The sequence below is a fragment of the Cynocephalus volans genome, chromosome 9 (genome assembly GCF_027409185.1).
Source record: "Cynocephalus volans isolate mCynVol1 chromosome 9, mCynVol1.pri, whole genome shotgun sequence".
Classification (NCBI taxonomy): Eukaryota; Metazoa; Chordata; class Mammalia; order Dermoptera; family Cynocephalidae; genus Cynocephalus; species Cynocephalus volans.
In genome coordinates, this window is record NC_084468.1 from 87,337,326 (window position 1) to 87,358,251 (window position 20,926).

The 20,926-nt window shown below is 37.3% G+C and overlaps 1 protein-coding gene across 2 annotated transcripts in view; it reads right to left on the reverse strand.

Moving 5' to 3' along the window:
* EMCN (endomucin) overlaps nucleotides 1-20,926 on the reverse strand; it is a 109,240-nt gene that overhangs the window by 14,585 nt on the left and 73,729 nt on the right. Inside the window, exons 5-8 of one of the 2 annotated variants that reach the window (XM_063108498.1) lie at nucleotides 19,902-19,940; nucleotides 3,733-3,825; nucleotides 3,439-3,492; nucleotides 1,366-1,461 (exon numbers count right to left, since the gene is read on the reverse strand). In XM_063108498.1, coding sequence (XP_062964568.1) covers nucleotides 1,366-1,461; nucleotides 3,439-3,492; nucleotides 3,733-3,825; nucleotides 19,902-19,940 — 282 coding nt within the window. The remainder of the gene's footprint in view (nucleotides 1-1,365; nucleotides 1,462-3,438; nucleotides 3,493-3,732; nucleotides 3,826-19,901; nucleotides 19,941-20,926) is intronic. The other variant, XM_063108499.1, reaches the window with a different exon arrangement.

Consider the following 20,926-nt stretch of genomic DNA (forward strand, 5'->3'; position numbering starts at 1 on the left):
ATAATTGCTTTTTATCTTTTAACAGTTTATGAGACAGGTAGAATTTTGTTAGTGAAATATTTAGAATCACAGTGGGGAAAGTGAGGTTTCTATTTTATTGAACATTTAAAAATTTAACTCAACAAGCATATAGTAAGGGTCTGCTATATATGAGAGTACTTCAAAAAATTCATGGAAAACTAGAATTAAAAGGTACTATGAATCTTCACATGTATTTTTTGATGGGCCCTCATGTTAGGGACAAGGCAATGTGCATAGCATGTGGTTTGCAACTTGGAGGGTGCCTGACTTGCAGGGGAGGCAGGCACATAAGTAAGTAACTGTACTATAGGAAGATGAATGAGATCATCAAATTCTGTACAATTAAAATTAAAGAAATAATCCATTTTGCTTGAAGAAGTGGAGTGATATAAAAAGATGGAGTAAATTTGTGTTTCAGCTGGATCCTAATGGATAAGTTGGAGATTAGGGGTGTTATAAAAGCTATGAGGTGGGCTGGACATTCCAGGAGAAGAAATAGTATGGACGAAGGCTCAGACACATGACTCTGCATCACACAACCACAGCAGGGGTCTGGAATGGAAAGACTGGAGGTAAGTTAACATAGGGGACAACTGAGCCATGGGAGCCGAAGAGGGATTCAGATGAAGCCTTGAGTAGAAAGAGAGCTAAAGTTCCTGGAACAGAAAAAAAGACTGAATAAAGACTGAAATAAATCTGAATGCAGTAGAGAATTTAGTTAATAATAATTTATCAGTATTGGCTCATTCATTGTAACAAATATTTCACACTAACATATCAATAATAAGGGAAACTAAGTGTGGAGTATATGGGAACTCCCTGTACTGTCTTTGCAACTTTTCTGTAAATCTAAATCTCTTCTGAAATAGAAAGTTTATTTTTAAACAAGAATAAAAAACATAACTGTCATGGAAGGAAGCTGTGCCTCCGTGGAGGGAAGTAAGTCACAGAACACTCTTCGTGAGATTATGGGCCCCTAAACTGAATGCTTAGCAAGCTTTCCCTTTATTCTCTGTTACATGGAAAAGGAATTAATCCTCACTTTAGATAAGGCATGTCACTATGCCCACTTTACTACCATATTCCCCTGATGACTCACAAAATTTGGGCTACTTCACTGAAAAAAGGTGCCCATATTTGATAATACCTACCAGTAGTACTTAATCCCCATTCCTTACATTCACTAGCATTCAATGGATTTCTCTGCCCCTTTTCCTCTATTTCTGTGATCAGGCAATATGGCATTTTATTCCTTTCTAGAACTCCTCTTTTCCTGTAAGAGTTTAAGACTGAGCAAATATTCATTCTCCTTTCAGGAAAACAAAACGAGACACTGTTACCTACCTGGGTCTGTCTTCCAGCACATTCGATACAAACCCACCAGAACAAATACTGAAAGTGTTATTGCAATCAAAGCAATAACCACAGGCAACATAACACCTAAAAAGTATTGGGGACATTGTCAATCAGAGTGACTATTGAATTTCACAGTTTATTAACTGAGCAAAAGCATGCATGTTTCCTTTCTTCTTTACGTATCATTCTATTAAAACTATATTTTAGGCAAAGAAGACTTATTTAGTTTAAAGGTTTTGCACTAGTTGTCATTTTTGACACATCCACTTGATGTCAGTCTTGTAGCCTTTCTGAAACAAAATTCCAAACCAAAGAGAGCTAGTTCTCCCACATCCCTGGAGACTGGAGGAGTGAGGAGATGGAAGACTGCAGAGGCAGAAGATGTTCTCTAGATTATAATTAAACCCACACTCACACATTATATTCCTCAGTTCTTTATAATAAAGTTACTGGAAAAAAAAATATATATGTAGCCCATTTGGGACTACATTAGTCCTAATTCTGGCTTTCTAAAAAACAAATATCTTTCTATAATACTATCTTAAAACTGGAAAAGGCATAAAATAACAAAACTATATACCACAGTGGATGTGATTCTTAAAAACGAACAACACAGTTCGGGAGAAGTGTGTGTGTGTGTATGTGTGTGTGTGTGTGTGTGTGTGTGTTTGTGTGTGTGTGTGTGTCTGTTTTGGGGAGTGGTGTTGCTGCAGTAACCTAGAGTGAATTTTTCCTAATTTCACTGAGAGGAAGGTTTTTGCTGGGGTATTTAGCATCTGTCTTCTTTTCTGATGGTCACTCCCCAGGTTAAAATTATAATGATGGCAAACAAGCTGTCACAGGGATACAACTGGAGGAAGTTAAGGTTACTGCATTTAGTTACATATTCTCATCTACTTGCATATGTGCTCCTCATACATTTATCAGGGGGTGGGAATAATTCTCCAATTCATTGATAGGGTGGTTTATACTTCCACTGTCAGGGTTAAGTGTTTGCGTTAAGTAAGTTCTGCTGATTTCATAGTAGACCTTGAGTGAGGTCATTATTGCCTCCTAAAATGAAGATGCGATGCATCAGCAGGTCAATAATTTCCATGCTGACTTATTTAATGGAATTAAATCTTCTTATTCTCAATTGCTAAGAAAATGATTGAGTATTCTCTATTCAGTGTTAGCATACATGTAAGTGTTATGTGACGTATATGTTTTAGCTAAAATGGAATGTTTGTTAAAGGCCATTTTTAACATTAAGATAAAGTTCTGTCAAGGTGAAAAACTCATTATTTTGTATAATTTACCTTCTCATCTTTTAATTTAAAAATATTTAACAGACAAACAAAGATAGAATATATTCAGGGTATACAACATGATGATTTGGCAACAATTCATTTTTATGGGGATCTCTGCCAGTGTACTTTGGTATATCTGAAACTAGTCCCATCAAGTCATCCCTGACTCTTGGTGGTAATCAATTAGTACTAACGTAAAAAAGAAAAGAAAAGAAAAGAAAAAAGTCACCAAGGTATGCTCATTAAGACCAGGCTTACAAAGTTCTGTAAAATGGAGAAAAAACTGTGATATAGTTTGGATGTACCCCCAGAGCTCATGTCAAAATCTGATCCCCAACTTGGCAATGTTGGGAGTGGTTTGGGTCATGGGAGCGGATCCCTCATGAATGGATTAATGCTGTCCCTTGGGGGTAGGGACAGTGAGTGAGTTCTTGCCCTATTATTTCCTGTGACAGCTGGTTGTTTAAAAGACCCTGGCACCTCCCCTCTCTCTTGCTTCCTCTCATCATGTGATCTGCTTGTACCCGCCGGCTGCCTGCTGCTTTCTTCCATGAGTAGAAGCAGCCTGAGGCCCGCACAAGATGCAGCTGTTGCAGAGTCATAAGCCAAATAAACCTCTGTTCTTTATAAATCACCCAGTCTGAGGTATTGTTATAGTAGCACACAAATGGACTAATATAGACTGACCATAATCTAGTCCTTTCCCCTTATTGGTCACATTTAAACATACTGCATATCTACTACCATGAATGAAGATGTGTCTGTGACTCACTGGAATAAGAGGAGCTAGTTGCTGAAGAGCTGGCATTTTTTCCGACCTCAGTGCCTATTATTTTAAGAAAAAAAAAAAAAAAAAGTCACCTCTGGTGAATATGTGCCAATCCTCACAATCTTCCCTCCACCCTTATTTAAGGAAGCATCTGTGATTTATAGATATGATGTTGCAAGTGCAATAGTCTATCTCATTCTTGCAGAACTCTATTTTGTGAATTAAGATTGGTAGTGCCTTCTTGATGAGGAAGGGTAAAGTAGAGCAAGTTGCCATACATGCCTGTAGAAATCATACCTTGAGACTTTGAGTTGTTTTCTGGAACTGTTACTGATATGGAGGGTAACGTACTGGATGTAGTAAGTGATGCATCTGGTTGTAGAGTGTTAACTGTAGGAAAATCACAAGTCCAGAGTCAAACTATGATGTTACCTCTTCATACAAAATTTCGTTTCAGATTCAGTTTACATTTCTGAAGATCTGTGAAAACCGTTTATTGTCGGTTGTATAGTGTGGATACATACGATTGTAACACTAAATCATAACTTCATCTACTCCTCCTGCAAAGATGATTAAATTTAGAATTACAAAACCTAGGTATCAGTATTACATCTTTAAGAACTGGTCAAAAAAACTCGATCAAGTCTTTTACCCTAGGGTACATCTTGTATAACCTACTGCATAAGATTCTTGTGGGATGCAAATTTATGCAAAAGCATTATTCAAATTTCAGATACTATAACTTCAGGTAATAGTGATTTTTCCTATCACACATACATACACCCATGGACATAAAGTATAGGACTTAAGATTTTATAGTATTTCTCAGTGGTTGAAAAGATTGCAATTGAGGCTTTAGTTAAAAGGATTGAGGAAAAATCAAAGAGAACTCCTTCAGTTTCATTCCTAAAGCTAAGCAGTTGTTTACGCTGTAGGCCTTAGGTAGAGTTACTGTTGCTTGGTTATATTTCCACTACTGTCCATGCTTATTTTTTCCAAGGAAAATGTTAATTAAGTTTATTATTATTATTTGTTTAGTTAACATTTGTCATCTTCAATGAGAAGGAATAAAAACAAAATTATTAATAAAATATTTTTATCCAAAATTTATACATCTGGGCAGGAACCAAGGGCCACCCCCCCCCCCCAACCAGGCAAGGAGCACACTGAAAACACTACTTCCAGACAGGTGGCCTTCCACAGTCACCACCATAGTCACAGCTGCCACAAAAGAAGCTCAACACCACAACAGTAGCCACAGCCACCACACAGGTGGCCCACCAGACACTCAACTGCATTGACAGAAGGAGAGTCACCAGTGGAGACCAGAAAAAGAAGAGGACATCTATTTTTATCTCAAAGTACTCCTCAATTTCCCTGTGATTTTTCTTTTTATACATTGTTTATTTAGGACAGTGTTAATTTCCACATATTCTTGAATTTTCTAAATTTCCTTCTCTTATCGTGGTCAGAGAGCATATTTTTTATGATCTTAGTCTTTTTAAGTGTATTAAGACTTGTTTGATGGCCAAAAATAAAAAAAAAATTAAAAAAACCCACAAAATTTACACATTTTAATAAGTTTAAGGGAAATATGGATAAATGTTTTATAAGGTTATAGAATTTGTTCTTGTGAATTTGAGATAAAATGTAATTCGTATTGGGCCAGCCCATGGAGAGTGTGGTGCTGATAACACAAAGGCCATGGGTTCAGATCCTATATAGGGATGGCCAGTTGGCTCACTTGCTGAGTGTGATGCTGACAACACCAAGGCAAGAGTTGAGATCCCCTTACCAGTCATCTTTAAAAAAAAAAAAAAAAATGTAATTTGTATTTAAAAAATTTTAGAAAATTGTTTCTCTTTCTCTTCCAGTAGGAAGTGTTCTATTTTTCTCATACCTGTTTGCCTTGTCTCTCTACTGGATTGAAAATTCCTGGGGCACAAAGGCCATAACTCTCACCACACTCCACGTGGAGCTCTGGCCACAGTAGGAGTGCAGTAAAATGTAGCTGGCTGATCAGCTGAACTAAGAGGTATCTCTTATGATTAAGACCCCTTAGGAGTATTGAGGTCACATATAATTGTACCAAGGAAATTGATATCTCTGTGACTGCCTTGGCTCTTTCTGTCTTTGCCACCCACAGCCCAGCATGCACTGCATGCTCATGCACTTTTGACACCTGTGGGGGAAGAATAATGTTTAGAGTCTGTACCATTCTTGCCATGCAAGAGATCTGTGGGAGGAAGCTAGATATATGCCCATAAGAACAAAGAAAACGTCAGACTAGTACACCAAGCGGGCAGAAAAAAGGAATATGAAATGAAAGAGTGGGAACTAGCTGAAACCTTGGTACATTTAGTTGCTTTTGCCAATGTTAAGTGCTCTAGTGAGGATGAATGCTCTTTCATTGTGTTGGTAGAGAACAAGATGACTGATTAGATAACCAATGGCATTAATCCTCCTGGAACTTCCCAAGGGTTAGTTTTCAAGACTCCATGTCCTATCTTATTACCTTCTCATAGAGAGGCTAAGAGGTAGCCTCAGGACTGAATATAATCTATCTGGTTCAAATGGAACTCCAAGCTTTCCTATTTAAAACTTGTTGATTGTTCAGTGCCTACAGTTATTGCTAATAATCCACAGGTAGGCAACAGAATTAAGCCTTCTTAATGAAAGGATTTAGTAGCTCCTTGAACAGAGACTTTAAATTTTTTTAACTGCAACCCTCAGTTAAGAAATCATTTCTGAATCTAGCACACACACACACAATTTACCTCTATTATGTGTAATGCCTCTGTTATTTTCTTTTCTTTTCTCTTTTATAGCATTTTTTAAAATACTGGTTATGACCCACTGAGGAGAATTAACCCACAATTTGAGAAACCTCGTCCTCTAGCATGATCATATTGCTGAGATCAAGATACTTGGCTGAATTCACAAATTGTGAGCCTAATGCTACTCTTTCTGTGACTAAGACAGTAGATTCATGATGTGCCCAGAGTTAATGAACTCCATTGGTTTTGTTGAGACTGCATTATCCTACATCACTACCACAATAAAATTGGCAGAGGGAGGTGCAGGAGAGGATTAGTGGAGTAGTTAAGAGCATGATTCTGAAGACAGAGTGCTTGGGTTCAAATTCAACTCTAGCTCTTAGTCCTTCTGGAATCTTAGGCAAGTCACTTAACCTCTTTGTACCTAAGTCTCCACATAGGTAAATGGAGCTTATAATAGTTTTACATCATAGTGTTGTTGTGAGAATTAAGTGAGTTAAAATAAATTTAAGCTGCTTAGAAGATTACTTGATGCCAATATATATACATTATATAATACACAGTACTGTATTATTATATGACATGATAATAATATTCTATTATCATATTATGATTATGCCTCCAGAGAGTTGAACTTTCAACCTAAGTCAATTTGTCTAACCTTCTCAAACTTTCAAAGTATAAAAATACGTGAAGTAAACTGTTCAGACATTTCTGTTTTCGGATGCTTCCTTACTCTAGAGAGGACTTGTAGAAACTGGAGTATAATATGGTGTTTTTAGAGGACATAGGTTAGCTTTTGGACCCTAACTTTAGGTGATTGTGATGATTATTGAATGTTGAATACACTGCATCACTATTTAAATCCAGTTTGTAAATTTCAGGTCAGAATTTGGAAGAGACCCTCATAGCCAAGTCTGTCGTATTAATGTGTACCTTAATTTACCCCATCTATGTCTGACAGTGGTACGTGTTTGGCCCTTGCTGTAAACCAATTATCTGATAAATCATTCGAAGTTTTAAAGACAGAAGCCTTTATTGATGTCCCAGGGCACCTGTGGTTGCCCCGAGAATGCCCTTCATAGAACTCCAACTACAGACAGCTAAGTGTTCAAGGTTCCCCACCTGCTCTCTGAAACCCCTTGCTGTGTTTGCCTCCCCAAGGCTGCTCCCAGCAATGAGTGGAAATGGCAGGGACACTAGGGGTCTGGGATGCTTCCATCCAGTATTCCTGCCCTCTCTCCTCTCCATGTCAGACCTGCATCATGGTCAAATGGCTCTCCCAGCCTCTCCCAGTGCCCTAGCCATTTTCTCTCTCAGGCATTCTTCCAAATAAAATCCTGTGCCTTTTAAAAAATTATTATTTTTATCATTTTTAAAAATTGAAACATGATCAATTTTACATATCTGTGGGGTACAGCTTTGAATATCAATATCTGTGTGCAATAAGTGGTGATCAAATCAGGATAATTAGTATATTCAACATTACACAATGTAATCATGTCTTTGCATGTTGAACTCTGCTTCTCTGAAAATCCAGACTAAAGCAGACTCCACCTGTTTAAAACAGACTGGCATCTGTTTAAAAGATCAAAATGGAGGCTCAGTAGTTTTAGACTGGAACCAGAAGACTCAGGCACTGGAATTACCTGGCTCCTATCTTTCTTTATTCTGTAAGCCACCCAGTATTCTTTTAGTTAAAAAGAAATCTTTATTTGACTTAAATTAGTGAGAGTCAAGTTCTGTTGTTTCCAACCAAATCATCTTGAATATTTTATTTAAATATTGTTTCTTTCTTTTGCCTAATGGTATATAATAGTTTGGGACTTAAGTCCTTCTCTGCAAGAATTTGGAGTCAGAACTGGTCAAGAATATGGTCATGCATTCAGACAGAATAAAATTTGAGCCCCTTATCAGCAGATTACTTACGTGTTTATATATATATATATATATAAAGTTACTTATATATGTATGTATATGTATGTGTGTGTGTATTTGTGTATGTACACACACACACACACACACACACACACACACACACACACACACACACACACACACATATATATATATTCATATATATACATCTTAACCTCTGTAAGTTTTGGTTTATCTCAATCAGTAAAATGGGAATAAAGAAAATATGTGCCTCTGGAGCCAGGGTTGACCCCTCCTCCCACATCCAGGCAAGGAGCACACCAAAAACACCACTTCCATGTGGGTGGCCCACCACAGCCACCACAATAGCCACAGATGCCGCAAAAGTGGCTAGATGCCACAACCACCATGCAGATGGACTGCCAACCACTCAAGTGCATTGACACAAGGAGAGTCACCAGTGGAGGCCAAAGAAAAGAAGAGGATGTCTCTCTCCATAAAGCCCATTCCAGAGTGATAGAAGCAGCATGTATTCTACGATAATAGTGGGGGACCTGAACACATCTCTCTCAGCATTGGACAGATCATCTAGCCAACAAATCGGCAGAATAACTGTTACTCTTTCAGAAGGAGAGAAGAAATCTTGGGTTATCAGAGGTGGGAGGGGGAAGGGAGAGGGAAGTGGGGAGAGATTGGGTAAGGGGCAGAAAGAAAAAGTATGATTTGTAATAATACATATGCTAATAACACTGATTTGATCAACATACATCAGTGTTGAATCCCCAAAATATGTATACCGATTATGACTCAATAATAAAATAAATAAAATAAAATAAAGTACATGCTTCAAAAATCATTGTAAAAATAAAAGGCAATACATGCAAGAGGCTCATGCAAACTTTCAAATTTAGCTAATTTTAATTAATTAATTAATTAGATTAGTATTTGTTGAGGACCTACTATGAGTTAGACCTTGTGCTAGATGTTAGAAGTTGAATTATTGATAAATGCACCTTTTGTTCTGAAAGAAAATACTTTATCAAACCAAAGAATTACTATCATAGTCATGGTATCCAGTTCCTTGAAGCAATGTGATCTTTGGATAGAATGGCAAATCATTTTCATTGTGAGTACAAACCATAATGTATTGGTGGTGACTGTGGAATGCTGTGTTCAGAAATATTATGAAGCCATATCTGAGCAAAAAGTGACATGGTCAATTTGCTATGGGAATGAGAGGAGTTGAGTGGCAGCATCATGGCACACATTTCTAGCCCTGACTTGTCCAAATCTTTTACTTTGTCTGTGACACAACTGAGGCCTGGAGAGGTTTGAAGGGTTTTGTCAAGATCTTGCAGCTATGTAGTGATTGAGCCATACTAGCACCTGGATCTCCTGACTGCTCTTTCCATGTTTTTTCCACTATCCACATTCCCTCTTCTGATTGTGACCAAGCACACAGGGGTCATTCCTTTCTCTTTAGTAAAATCACTGGCCATCTGCACCATATGATTTAAAATGTGTACAAAGCTCCCCCATGCACACTTCAATGCCCCCAAACATCCTCTACTAATCTTTAAGACATAATCTTCATTCTCATTCCAGTCTGGGCTAAAATCTCCCCCTTAGATTTATTGCCTAACCTACACAATAAAGTTGATGGCACCCTCCCTAAGAAAATTGTTATAATTTTGTAACCAGATTTTCCTAAACACTATTGATTTTTTTTTTTTTAATACAACAGTTTTATTCACGGAAAGATCTAAGAATAAAGTTTTGTCATATTTTCACTGTAAAAATAGGGTTTTTTTTCTTCTTTTTTTCCCTTTTTTTCTTTTTTTTTCCTCTCTTTTTTTTTTTTCTTTTTTTAAAAATTTTATTTTGTCGATATACATTGTGGCTGATTATTGCTCCCCATCACCAAAACCTCCCTCCCTTCTCCCTCCCCCCTCCCCCCAACAATGTCTTTTCTGTTTGCTTGTCGTATCAACTTCAAGTAATTGTGGTTGTTTTATCTTCTCCCCCCCCCGGTTTTGTGTGTGTGTGTGTGTGTGTGTGTGTGTGTGTGTGTGTGTGTGTGTGTGTGTGTGTGTGTGTGTGAATTTATATATTAATTTTTAGCTCCCACCAATAAGTGAGAACATGTGGTATTTCTCTTTCTGTGCCTGACTTGTTTCACTTAATATAATTCTCTCAAGGTCCATCCATGTTGTTGCAAATGGCAGTATTTCATTCGTTTTTATAGCTGAGTAGTATTCCATCGTGTAGATGTACCACATTTTCCGTCTCCACTCATCTGATGATAGATATTTGGGCTGGTTCCAACTCTTGGCTGTTGTAAAGAGTGCTGCGATGAACATTGGGGAACAGGTATACCTTCAACTTGATGATTTCCATTCCTCTGGGTATATTCCCAACAGTGGGATAGCTGGGTCGTATGGTAGATCTGTCTGCAATTGTTTGAGGAACCTCCATACCATTTTCCATAGAGGCTGCACCATTTTGCAGACCCACCAACAATGTATGAGAGTTCCTTTGATTTTAATTGTTCCATCAGAATATGTCACATTTATATCCAAGTTGTTTTTAGAATATATAGCTATGATTCCTAGAAAGATTACATGTTAGCCCAGTATTAACATATAAGCTGACATAACACTCAGGCACAACTGAGTTAATCATATTAGATAATTAAAATTTGAAAATTAGAATTAAGGAATTGAGAAGACGTATGAGATACATAGATATTAATGGGAGATAAGTGTGGGAGGCAATAGAGGATAAAATATTCTAGTGTTAGAAAGAAAATAAAACTGAGTGTCATTTTTATTTCCCTTATGCTGCCTACACATCTTTTTAGTATATGGGATTTAATATGTATGTGCCTGAGGGGTTAAACTTCATTGAATCAAGCAATTATTAATTGTTTTACATTATTTATAAATAGTTGGAACTGGTCTCTAATTGCAATTTGACGGATTCCTATCCCATTTTAAAGAAGAACTTCTCAGCCTTTGACACACTAAATCAATCAACTTCTCCTTAACACATTTGCTTCATGTGCTTTCAGCAGGGCGCAGTTGGTTTTTCCACGGCTTATTCTTCTTGGTCTCCTTGGTTGGTCCCTCTTCTTCTCTCTGAATTATAATTTCAGAGTGACCCAGGGCTTAGTCTTGGTCCTTATCCCTAAATAAACTCATTTATTTGGTGATTTTATTCACTTTCAAGGTTTAAATACAACACCAATGCCAATGATCCTCCAATTTATACTTCCAGCCCAGACCTCCTTCCTGAGATCCAGCTGCAGAAATTCACTTGCCTACTTAGCAAATAATAAATATTTTAAACTCAACATGTCTACACTAGAAGTTCTGCTTTATCTGCAGCCTTCTTATCTTGAGGGCAACCATTCCTTCCAATTACTTAGGCCAAAGACCTATTTTTGACTCATCTCTTTCTATCCTATCCTACATTCAATCATCAGGAATATCTGTTGGCTCCACCTCCAAAATACATCCAGAATTTGGAGATTTCGTACCACTTATCCTGCAATCAGCCTGATACAAGATACCATCATTTCTCTTCTAGATGATTTATAAAAGGTATCCTTGCTTCAACCGACAGTTTCTCCTCTGCTCTCAGAGTTATAAAACACGAGACAGATCATGTAACTCCTCTGCATTTACAGAATAAGCTGAAGTCCTGACACAGCTCACAAAACCGTAGGTAATCTGCCTGGCACCCCCCCTGCCCCAACCCTGCCCACTTACTTAGGGCAGTCCTCTCCTCAAGCACGCCAGGCCTCTCCTCAAGTTCTAGCTCTATCTGGCTGCTCTTCCACCACGTATTGATTGGGTGACTCATTTCCTTCTCATATTTACTCAAATCTTTTCAGGCAGCTTCACCTTGACCACTTTTTTCAATCCAACTGGTCCCCACCTCTCCAGCTCTTGTGACCCCTCCCTCCTATAGGTACTTATCACCTTCTCACTTACTATATAATCTAGCAGGTTGTTATTTTTATTAATTATAGTTTGTCTTCCCTACTAGAATACAAGATCCTTGAGGGAAAGGATCTTTATTTCACTCACTGAGGTTTCCCAATTGTTAAAACAATGTCTAGAAGTAGGGCCCATCAGTGTTTGCTAAATGAATAAACAAACTTTTTGGCAGCGGTAGTGACTACTGTTAAAGATAAAGTAAATTCATTAAATTACTTTTTAGTTTAATATTAGGACTGGTATGTATTTAAAATCATTATATTGTTAGTTTTTTTCATTCATCGAACAATAACACACAAAAAAATAGAAACCTACTCTGGGTCCAACATTAGGTGTTGAAGGAAATACAACAGAGTACACCTGTTGTAGCTATCGCACTAAAGGAGCTGACATTCTAGTGGGGGAGGTGAGAAGCACACCTCAAAATTGACAGATGTGAAATAAGAGGTAAAGAACAAGATAAACAGTGTGCCAATGGTCAAAATGAAGGAGACTATGTTATTGTTTATTGAATTTTACTTATAACTCTTAAAAGGATTTGAGGACTTAAGCAATAATATACACTATAAGATGAATAAAATCAAAATAGGTAAACAGCAAATGCAAATGGAAGAAGTAAACGGGCTCCTTCTAAGAATTAATACCAAGCATTAGTACAATTGCTGGTGTTGACCATAGGAATGGACTTTGAGAATCCTGGCACTAGGAAAAGGAAGTACAGTCTATTCTGGGCTCTCATTGGAAAGGAAAATGGTCTGTTATGGAAGGCAGTGGTACACAGGTGGCACAGACAATAAAGGCTATGAGTATAGGCAGTACGATTCATGCTTTGGGAGGGGAATATGCTGATATGATTTTCGATTCTTGTCAAGGTTCTTTTTAATTCATGACTTTGTCACAGCTAGTATGTATTTTCACCTACAATGGCACTTTCTATCTACTTAATAGGCAGAATATCAAAGGGGAAGTTTTCTGCCTTCACATGAAGAAAGTAAACTTCTTCTGTCATCAGACCTTACCTTTCTGACTTATTTGTTCCCTTACAGCAATGCGAAAAAAGGTTTTACATCAAGTTTTCTTCACTTTAGTTTGGGCCATCAATGTGACCATCCTTAGGTGATAACATCTTCTAACCTAGTAACAACTGCAAATGGAGACTTATTTACTTTCGGCAACTCTGCAGAAATGTATGTTGAGGAAGGAGGATGTATTTTTCTTTTTTGATTTGACTAGTTATTAGTTTCCAGAAAATTATGTACAATATACAAAGAATCAATGAGGAACTGTGCTAATTACTTTTGTATGTGCTGATCCATTTTATTCTTAAGCAAACATTTTTTAATTTAATTTTTTTTATTTTAATATTTACTTGTACATATTTGTGGAGTACACTGTGTTGTTTCAATACATGCATGCACTGCACGATGATTCACTTTGGGTAGATAGCATAGTTTTATACCTGCTGGTAGACCACTTCTCTCCCCTGCCCTCACTCCCCTCCCAGCCTCTGGTAACCATTATTCTACTCTACTTCCATGAGGACCACTTTTTTTCCTCTTCTTAGATTCCACATATGAGATCATGTGGTATTTGTCTTTCTGTGCCTGACTTACTTCACTTAACATGATGATTTCCATTTCCATTCATGTTGCTGCGAATGATAGGATTTCATTTTTTAAAAAAGTAGCTGAATAGTATTCCATTGTGCACAGTTTTTTTTTTTATTAATTCATCCATTGATGGCATTTAGGTTGGTTCCATCGCTTGGCTATTATGAATAGGGCTGCCATGAACATGGGAGTGCAGGTATCTTTTTGATATATTGATTTAATTTCCTTTGGGTATATATACTCAGTAGTGAGATAGCTGATGGTAAGGTAGATCTATTTTCAGTTCTTTGAGGAATCTCCATACTGTTTTCCACTGTGGCTGTACTAATTTACATTCCCACCAACAATGCAGCAGAGTTTCTTTTTCTCCGCATCCTCACCAGCATTTGCTATTTTCTTTCGTGTTGATAATAATCAGTCTAACTGATGATATCTCAATGTGCTTTTAATTTACATTTCTCTGATGATTAGTGATGTAGAGCATTTTTTCATGTGCCTGTTGTTCATCTGTATGTCTGTGCAGTTTCTTTGCCTATTTTCTACTTGGGTTACTTGTTTTTTGTTGTTAAGCTGCTTGAGTTCCTTATATATTCTGGATATTAGCCCCTTGTCTGATGTGTAGTTTGCAAACAATTTCTCCCATTCTGTACGTTCTCTCTTCACTTTGTTGACAGTGTCCCTTGCTGTGCAGAAGCTTTTTAGTTAGATGAAGTTCCATTTATGTACTTTTGCTTTATTGCCTGTACCTTTCTAGTCTTGCTCAAAAAAGGCGTGCCAACTCCTATTTTGTGTAGTGTTTGCCCTATGTTTTGTTCTAGCAGTTTCACAATTTTGAGTCTTAAATTTAGGTCTTTGATCCATTTGGAGTTGATTTTCTGTGTGTGCTAAGGGATAGGGGTCTAGTTTCAATCTTGTGCATGTGGATATCCAGTTGTCCAGGCACTATTTATTGAAGAAGCTTTCCTTTCCACAATGTATATTCTTGGCATCTTTTTGAAAATCAGTTGGCTGTAAGTACATGAGTTTACTTCTGGACTCTCTATCCTCTCCCATTGGTCTATTTGTGTGTTTTTATTCCAGTATCATGCTGTTTTTGTTACTATAGCTTTATAGTATATTTTGAACTCAGGAAATATGATGCCTCCAACTCTGTTCTTTTTGTTCAAGATTGCTTTGGCCATACAGGTTCTTTTGTGTTTCCATACGAATTTTAAGATCATTTTCTCTGTGAAGAATGTCAAAATACCAAGTATTTTGATAGGGATTGCACTGAATCTATAGATTGTCTTAAGTGAACATGTCTAATCCTGTGTTTTAAAGATGAGAGATACTATGGATCAGAGAAATAATGTGACATGCCTGACAGTAGTGGAAGAGCTAAAACATAGGCCAAATATGACTCAAAACCCTTTCCATTATTCCATCTAAGCAATAGATTTTAAGTAAGTTTATCTTACTTGCTTTTGGCATCATTATCAACAAGATCAATATAATTTGTTCTTAGCATTCTCAAAGGTTTCAAATGTTCTCACACCCTCCCTCAATGTGGATATGGATATGAAAACATTAAAAAGGATTTTATTTTTAAACCCTTATGGAACATTATGTGCTAGGCATTGTTCTAAGTGTTTCAGAAATGTTAACACACTCAATTATTGTTTTATTAATATTTGCATTTTACAAAGTGGAAACTGAAGGCCAGAGTGATTAAGTGATTTATCCAAGGTCACACAGCAAGGTGGCAGAGCAAGGATTTGAATGAGGGCTCTAAAGTGTAGGCTGTCAACCATGACTTTATGCTGCCTAAGCTTCTGCATTTCAGCAGGAATAAATCATAAGGACATGTCTCTTATTTTTGTTATGTGAGATATAATCTATTTTCAGTTTAGGCCCCAATCAAGAAGGTATTCTTCCCATGAAAGCAAACTGAACACTTCCATCCTTCAACAAGTCAAACTAGATCATGCAGATAAATACAAAAAGACAGGGAGAATTATTGTTAATGTATTAAATAAAGCAAATTGTAGAGTTCATTAGAGGACCATACCTCCTTATCAATACCATCAAAATATGTTGGTTCCTAAAGGGAATGTTGGGCAGCTCATCAGTTAAGACTATGAGTTTTTATAACCTTTCAGTGAAGACCAGAGTGGTACAAGAACAGTGCAAATTGCTTCTTTGAGACTTAGTAGATCGCTAAACTAGACCAAGAAAACCACTTAGCCATACCCAGAATCTGTACAATTTCCTAAGTGCAAGTTTATGCTGACCTGATCACACTAAACATTGATATATTTATCATTCCATGAGTGATTTCTTTTATCCACAACTAATCTTTTAAATATCATAAAACCCCAAGTTAAAAAAATCCCCAAACTTTAGGTATTACTTTGCTATAGGTATATGTCTAGCTTGAGTGGATCCTAATGGCAACAGCATCAAGATTTTGTCATTCAAAATTAGAAAACTCAGATATGCAACCCTCTGTATAGAATGATTCATGCTTCATTTTATATGAATTCCTGGAGATCAGCAACCAATACCTGGAAAAACAGAGTGCCCAGCACAATTAATATGCTTAGATAGAATGGCATGTCCTCCTTTCCAAAGGCCAGAGGTCAAGTTTTAAGGGACTTGTAATGTTTTTTGTAGTTTCTGTTTTCTACTAAATTTAATGTCCACAATGCAATTAAGGCTCTGAAACACAATTAAAGAAAGTGAGGAAGACAGGTATAGTGAGATCTTTCACAAGTTGTGCTGGTCACTATGGGAATGTTGTTGTGATGGCTAATTTTTTATGTAAACTTGACTGAGCCACAGGGTGCCCAGATATTTGGTGAAGCATTATTTTGAGTGTCTCTGGGAGGGTGTTTTTGGATAAAATTAACATTGGAATCAGTAACCTGAGCAAAGCAGATTGCCCTTCCTAATATGGGTGAGCCTTATTGAACCAGTTGAAGTCCTAGATAGAACAAAGAGGGAATTCTTCCTGCCTAACTGCCTTGAAGTGGAACATTAATCTTTCCCTGTGTTAGGACTCAAACTGAAACAATGGCTCCTCTTGAGTACTGAGTCTGCCAACTTTTGGACTGAAACTTGCACCATCAGCCACCTGGTTCTCAGACCTTTGGACTCAGGCAAAAACTACAGCTTGCCTGGGTCGCCAGCTTGCTGACTGCAGGTCTTGAGACTTCTCAGCCTCCATAATTGTGTGGTCCAAATTTTTATAATGAATCGCTCTCTCTCTCTCTTTCAACACACACACACACACACACACACACACACACACACACACACACACACACACACACACACTATTGGTTCTTTATTTAGAGAACCCTGACTACTATACTTGTTTTTCCCCAAAAATCAAGGACAAATAGTCTATTTCTTTTCCAATATGCCGAGACTCAATGATGCAGTGTTAGCTTGTATGATGCAATGGTGAATGGAAGGAAGGGTTGACTGCTACAGTGTGCTGGAGGCCTGAGGTCCCTAGTGGACAAAACGACACTTTAGATTAGCCCTAAGGGGAGGGTTCACCAGCAACTGGAATCAGGTGAAGGGATGGAGCAATTATGTGGTAAGCTTGGCCCTACAGAGAAGGATATAGAAGCAGCTTGGCTTGGGGATGGTGCAGCACTACCAGATGAGCATGTTGTAGTGGTGGCAAAGCATCAGGGATGAAGGGCTGCAATGGCTACTGTCACCCAGAGCAGGATGCACTCCAGCAGTGGCTCCAGTTCCAAGGTGGCACAGCATGGGCCATGGCAAGGGGTGGGGGACACAGAGTTTGCTCCTTCTCTGGGAGTAGCTTAGCATGTGAGCTTTCTTTGGGGAGAGCCCTCAGCTGGACTCAGCCTATGTGGACTGCAGAAGTCTCTGGTAGCAAAAACTGCAGGTGTCTGTGGTGAAGATGGGGGCTTCTGTGGTCCTCTTGATTATGTTTTCCCTGCAGGAAAGAGTCCCTCCTGGTTCAGAGCTGATCCCAACTGGAGGGATGGGATGGCAGAAGTGAGGTGTTTCCTTCCCTTTCTTATGCAGCCATCTTGGGCTTCTGTGCTCTGCAGGATTTCTGCTGCTGCTTTGTTGTTCTCTGGAGCTTTTCTTCAGTTATTTTGGTCAAGACACAGTTGTTTATTTGTTATTTTTTTTTTGAGGGGGTAGAGTCAGCCATCTTACTGACTCAGCATGGATCTATTTTTATTTTATAATGTGAAAACATTATATCCATTTATAACTGCATATAATTCAAATTTTATAGAGTTGCCTTACTTATTCCTCATACCCAAAAAGGTCCCATGCAAAATAACCATCAATTTCTAGACCCTTAACAATTTTTGAAGTAGGTGTAAAAATGTAATTTTGGGGGGAAATTAAAGCTAATATGAAAGAATGATAAGATGTATAATATGAAAGAAAATATCACATGTGAGAACTATATATTCATATATTCAAAGACTAAATACATATTAGCTCATATTTATAGAACACAGTACTAGTAATTCAATGGGCTAGACTTCTATGTCAACTTCTACTTAAAAGATAAATACTAATTATTTTTAATAATACACCTATCCTTTATCCTATAAATAAATATTTCACAAATTTGATATTTTAACATCTTGATGACAAATACATGAGACTAAAGAAGACTTTAATCTGCAAATACAAATTATTAGAGTTGTTAACAGAAGTATAAGGAATACCCTGTTAGTAAATTTGTTAATTCTTCTTTGTGTGTGTGTGTGTGTGTGTGTGTGTGTGTGTGTGTGTGTGTGTGTGTGTGGCAGGGGGCAGTGAATCTGGAATTAGTCTTTAGCCACAGCATATATCTGAAGTTTGAATGTGAAGAAATAAGAATGACTTTTCTTGTAACTTACTGAAGCAGTTTCATTTCTTTCTAGTCCACTATTCAAATCAATGGTTTGTCTATTACCTATTTTAGGAGAACTAGTTTATATAACTCAAAAATTAAAATAACCTAAATGAGCTTTTTATTTCATCTAAAATCAATTATAATTATAGCTGGCATTTTGTAAATACAATCTTTTAAATGAAATGAAAGATACTTCAATCCCTTGTTAAAAGGAGTTGACAACTTGGCAGCTTCTCCATATTCCTCCATCTTTGACTTCTCCTTGACATTCATGGCAGAGGGAAAGACTCCTCCTAGAACTGTTTCAGCTCTCTGTGCCTGAGTCACTGCTTTTGTGCCTTGCTTTGCTTTGACTTCTCTAATGCACGCCCTTTCTAGGCTATGAAGATGGAAGTAAGAAAACATACAATGATGAGGTGGAATAAAGAGAATTAATAATATAAAAATAATTATAATATTAATAAGATATATTACACAGCAGAAGATAATAATTAAAAGTTAAAAGCAAAATAATTTATTTCAAATGCCTTGAACACAGGAGGTAGAAAGCAGACTAAGATGATTATTTAGGACATTTGCTGTGAAAATGGTATTAGAGACACTCATAATTTTATTTTTACTTTGTCTGATTTTTTAAAGTTACATAATCTTCTAGGTTTATTTCACATTTTTGTTTTATATCCATCAAAGTTGACCAGAATTGAGAGCCTATGTGATTTGTTATTCAGGTAATTACCAGGCAGGATATAGGAAGATTAAAGTCCCCTACTTAGTTATAATATCAAAATAACAGGAAGACTCAACATTCCCATTTTTCCCTGCCCAATGATCTTTTTCAACTCCTGTTGCTCCATCATCAAAAATTTAAAACTAAGTTTAAAACTAAGGGAAGATAAGACATAAGCACTTCTTGGAATGTTAACATTTAAATTATTAACTATGGCTTCCAACATCATCTTTTTTGGATGCCAAGACCAGACTTTGTCAGAAAGTACAAAGACACCATGTACTTCTGGGAGCGGGCACACGGACAACAGAAACAGACCACGAACAGCGGGTTCTGGGCAGAGGACATTCCACAAGTGTCACAAGTTCACTAGGGCTGCTTCACTCACCTCAGTCACAGAGCACTCGGGCACATCCTCGTATGTTCTCCTGGTCTGTGTGTTCATTTTTAACCCAAGGTCTCCTAGACATTTTACTTGCCACGTAAAGATTTTCTTTGTGTTCTTTCATCCTGCTCTCAGACTGATTGATCTACTTTGTCTCATTCTTGGGACTTTACTCATGAAGATACTCAGAGAAAAGAAAATTAACTTACCTAGTCTTTTTGTTGTGTTGATCGAACTCTGATTCTCAGCTTTAGAGAAAAGAAAAGAAAAAAATCACTAAAATTAAACGTTGCATATCAGATCTACTCTCACAATTGTTTCAGGTGGTAAATGCAAATGAATTTTCGTGCATTTCTGATTCACTTTTCCTCAAATCATAAAATAATGATGCTTCATGACTAGAAAAAACTTTAGAGCAGGTTCAACCTTTTCTTAAAGGACCAAATATTTTCGGCTTTGTGGGTCACAAGTCTCTGCTGCAACTAGTCGACTCTGCCATTTGGTGTGTATAGCAGCTACACATAATACCTAAAGAAGGGGAATGGTTGTGTTCCAATAAAACTTTATTTAGAAAAATAGGTAGGGGGCTAGATTTGGACTGTGGGCCACAGTTTGCATAATCCCTCTTTAGAACTTCTGGTTCAACTTCATATCTTGAGTACCCCAAGATTATTTAGAGCACAACCAATCCTTCAGTAGGTGTTTCGTTAAGTGGGGCTGCCATGCGTTGTAATCATACTAAGACATGATGCATCTCACAACCTGGAGATGATGCAGGAAAGTTCAGCCAGATACTTTTGATAGTCAGGGAATTCCTTTACAGTAAATATAGTCCAGGAAAGCTTTCTGCAAGGAAAATCACTTGAGAGAATTATAATCAAAGATTAATTCAGCAACTTGGAGTATATGCAGCATGAACAGGATTTGCCACGTGAAAGTACAGAAAATAATTTCAAAACAAATAGAAGCACAATAATGACATTTAAAAATATCCATTTGCCTTCTTTGTATATTTACTTGACTGTCCATATCAGTGTATCAAATTTAACATGCCAAAAACAGAATTCTTGACTGGCATCCTCAAATCTGCCTCTTCCTCCACCTTCTTAGATCAATGCATGGTACCATGGTCTCCCAGTTGCACAAGACAAAAAGCTAGTGGCCTTTCTTGAGTGTTCTCTTTATCTCACCCTTATTAGCTCTAATTTCAAAATATATTCCACATTCAAACATA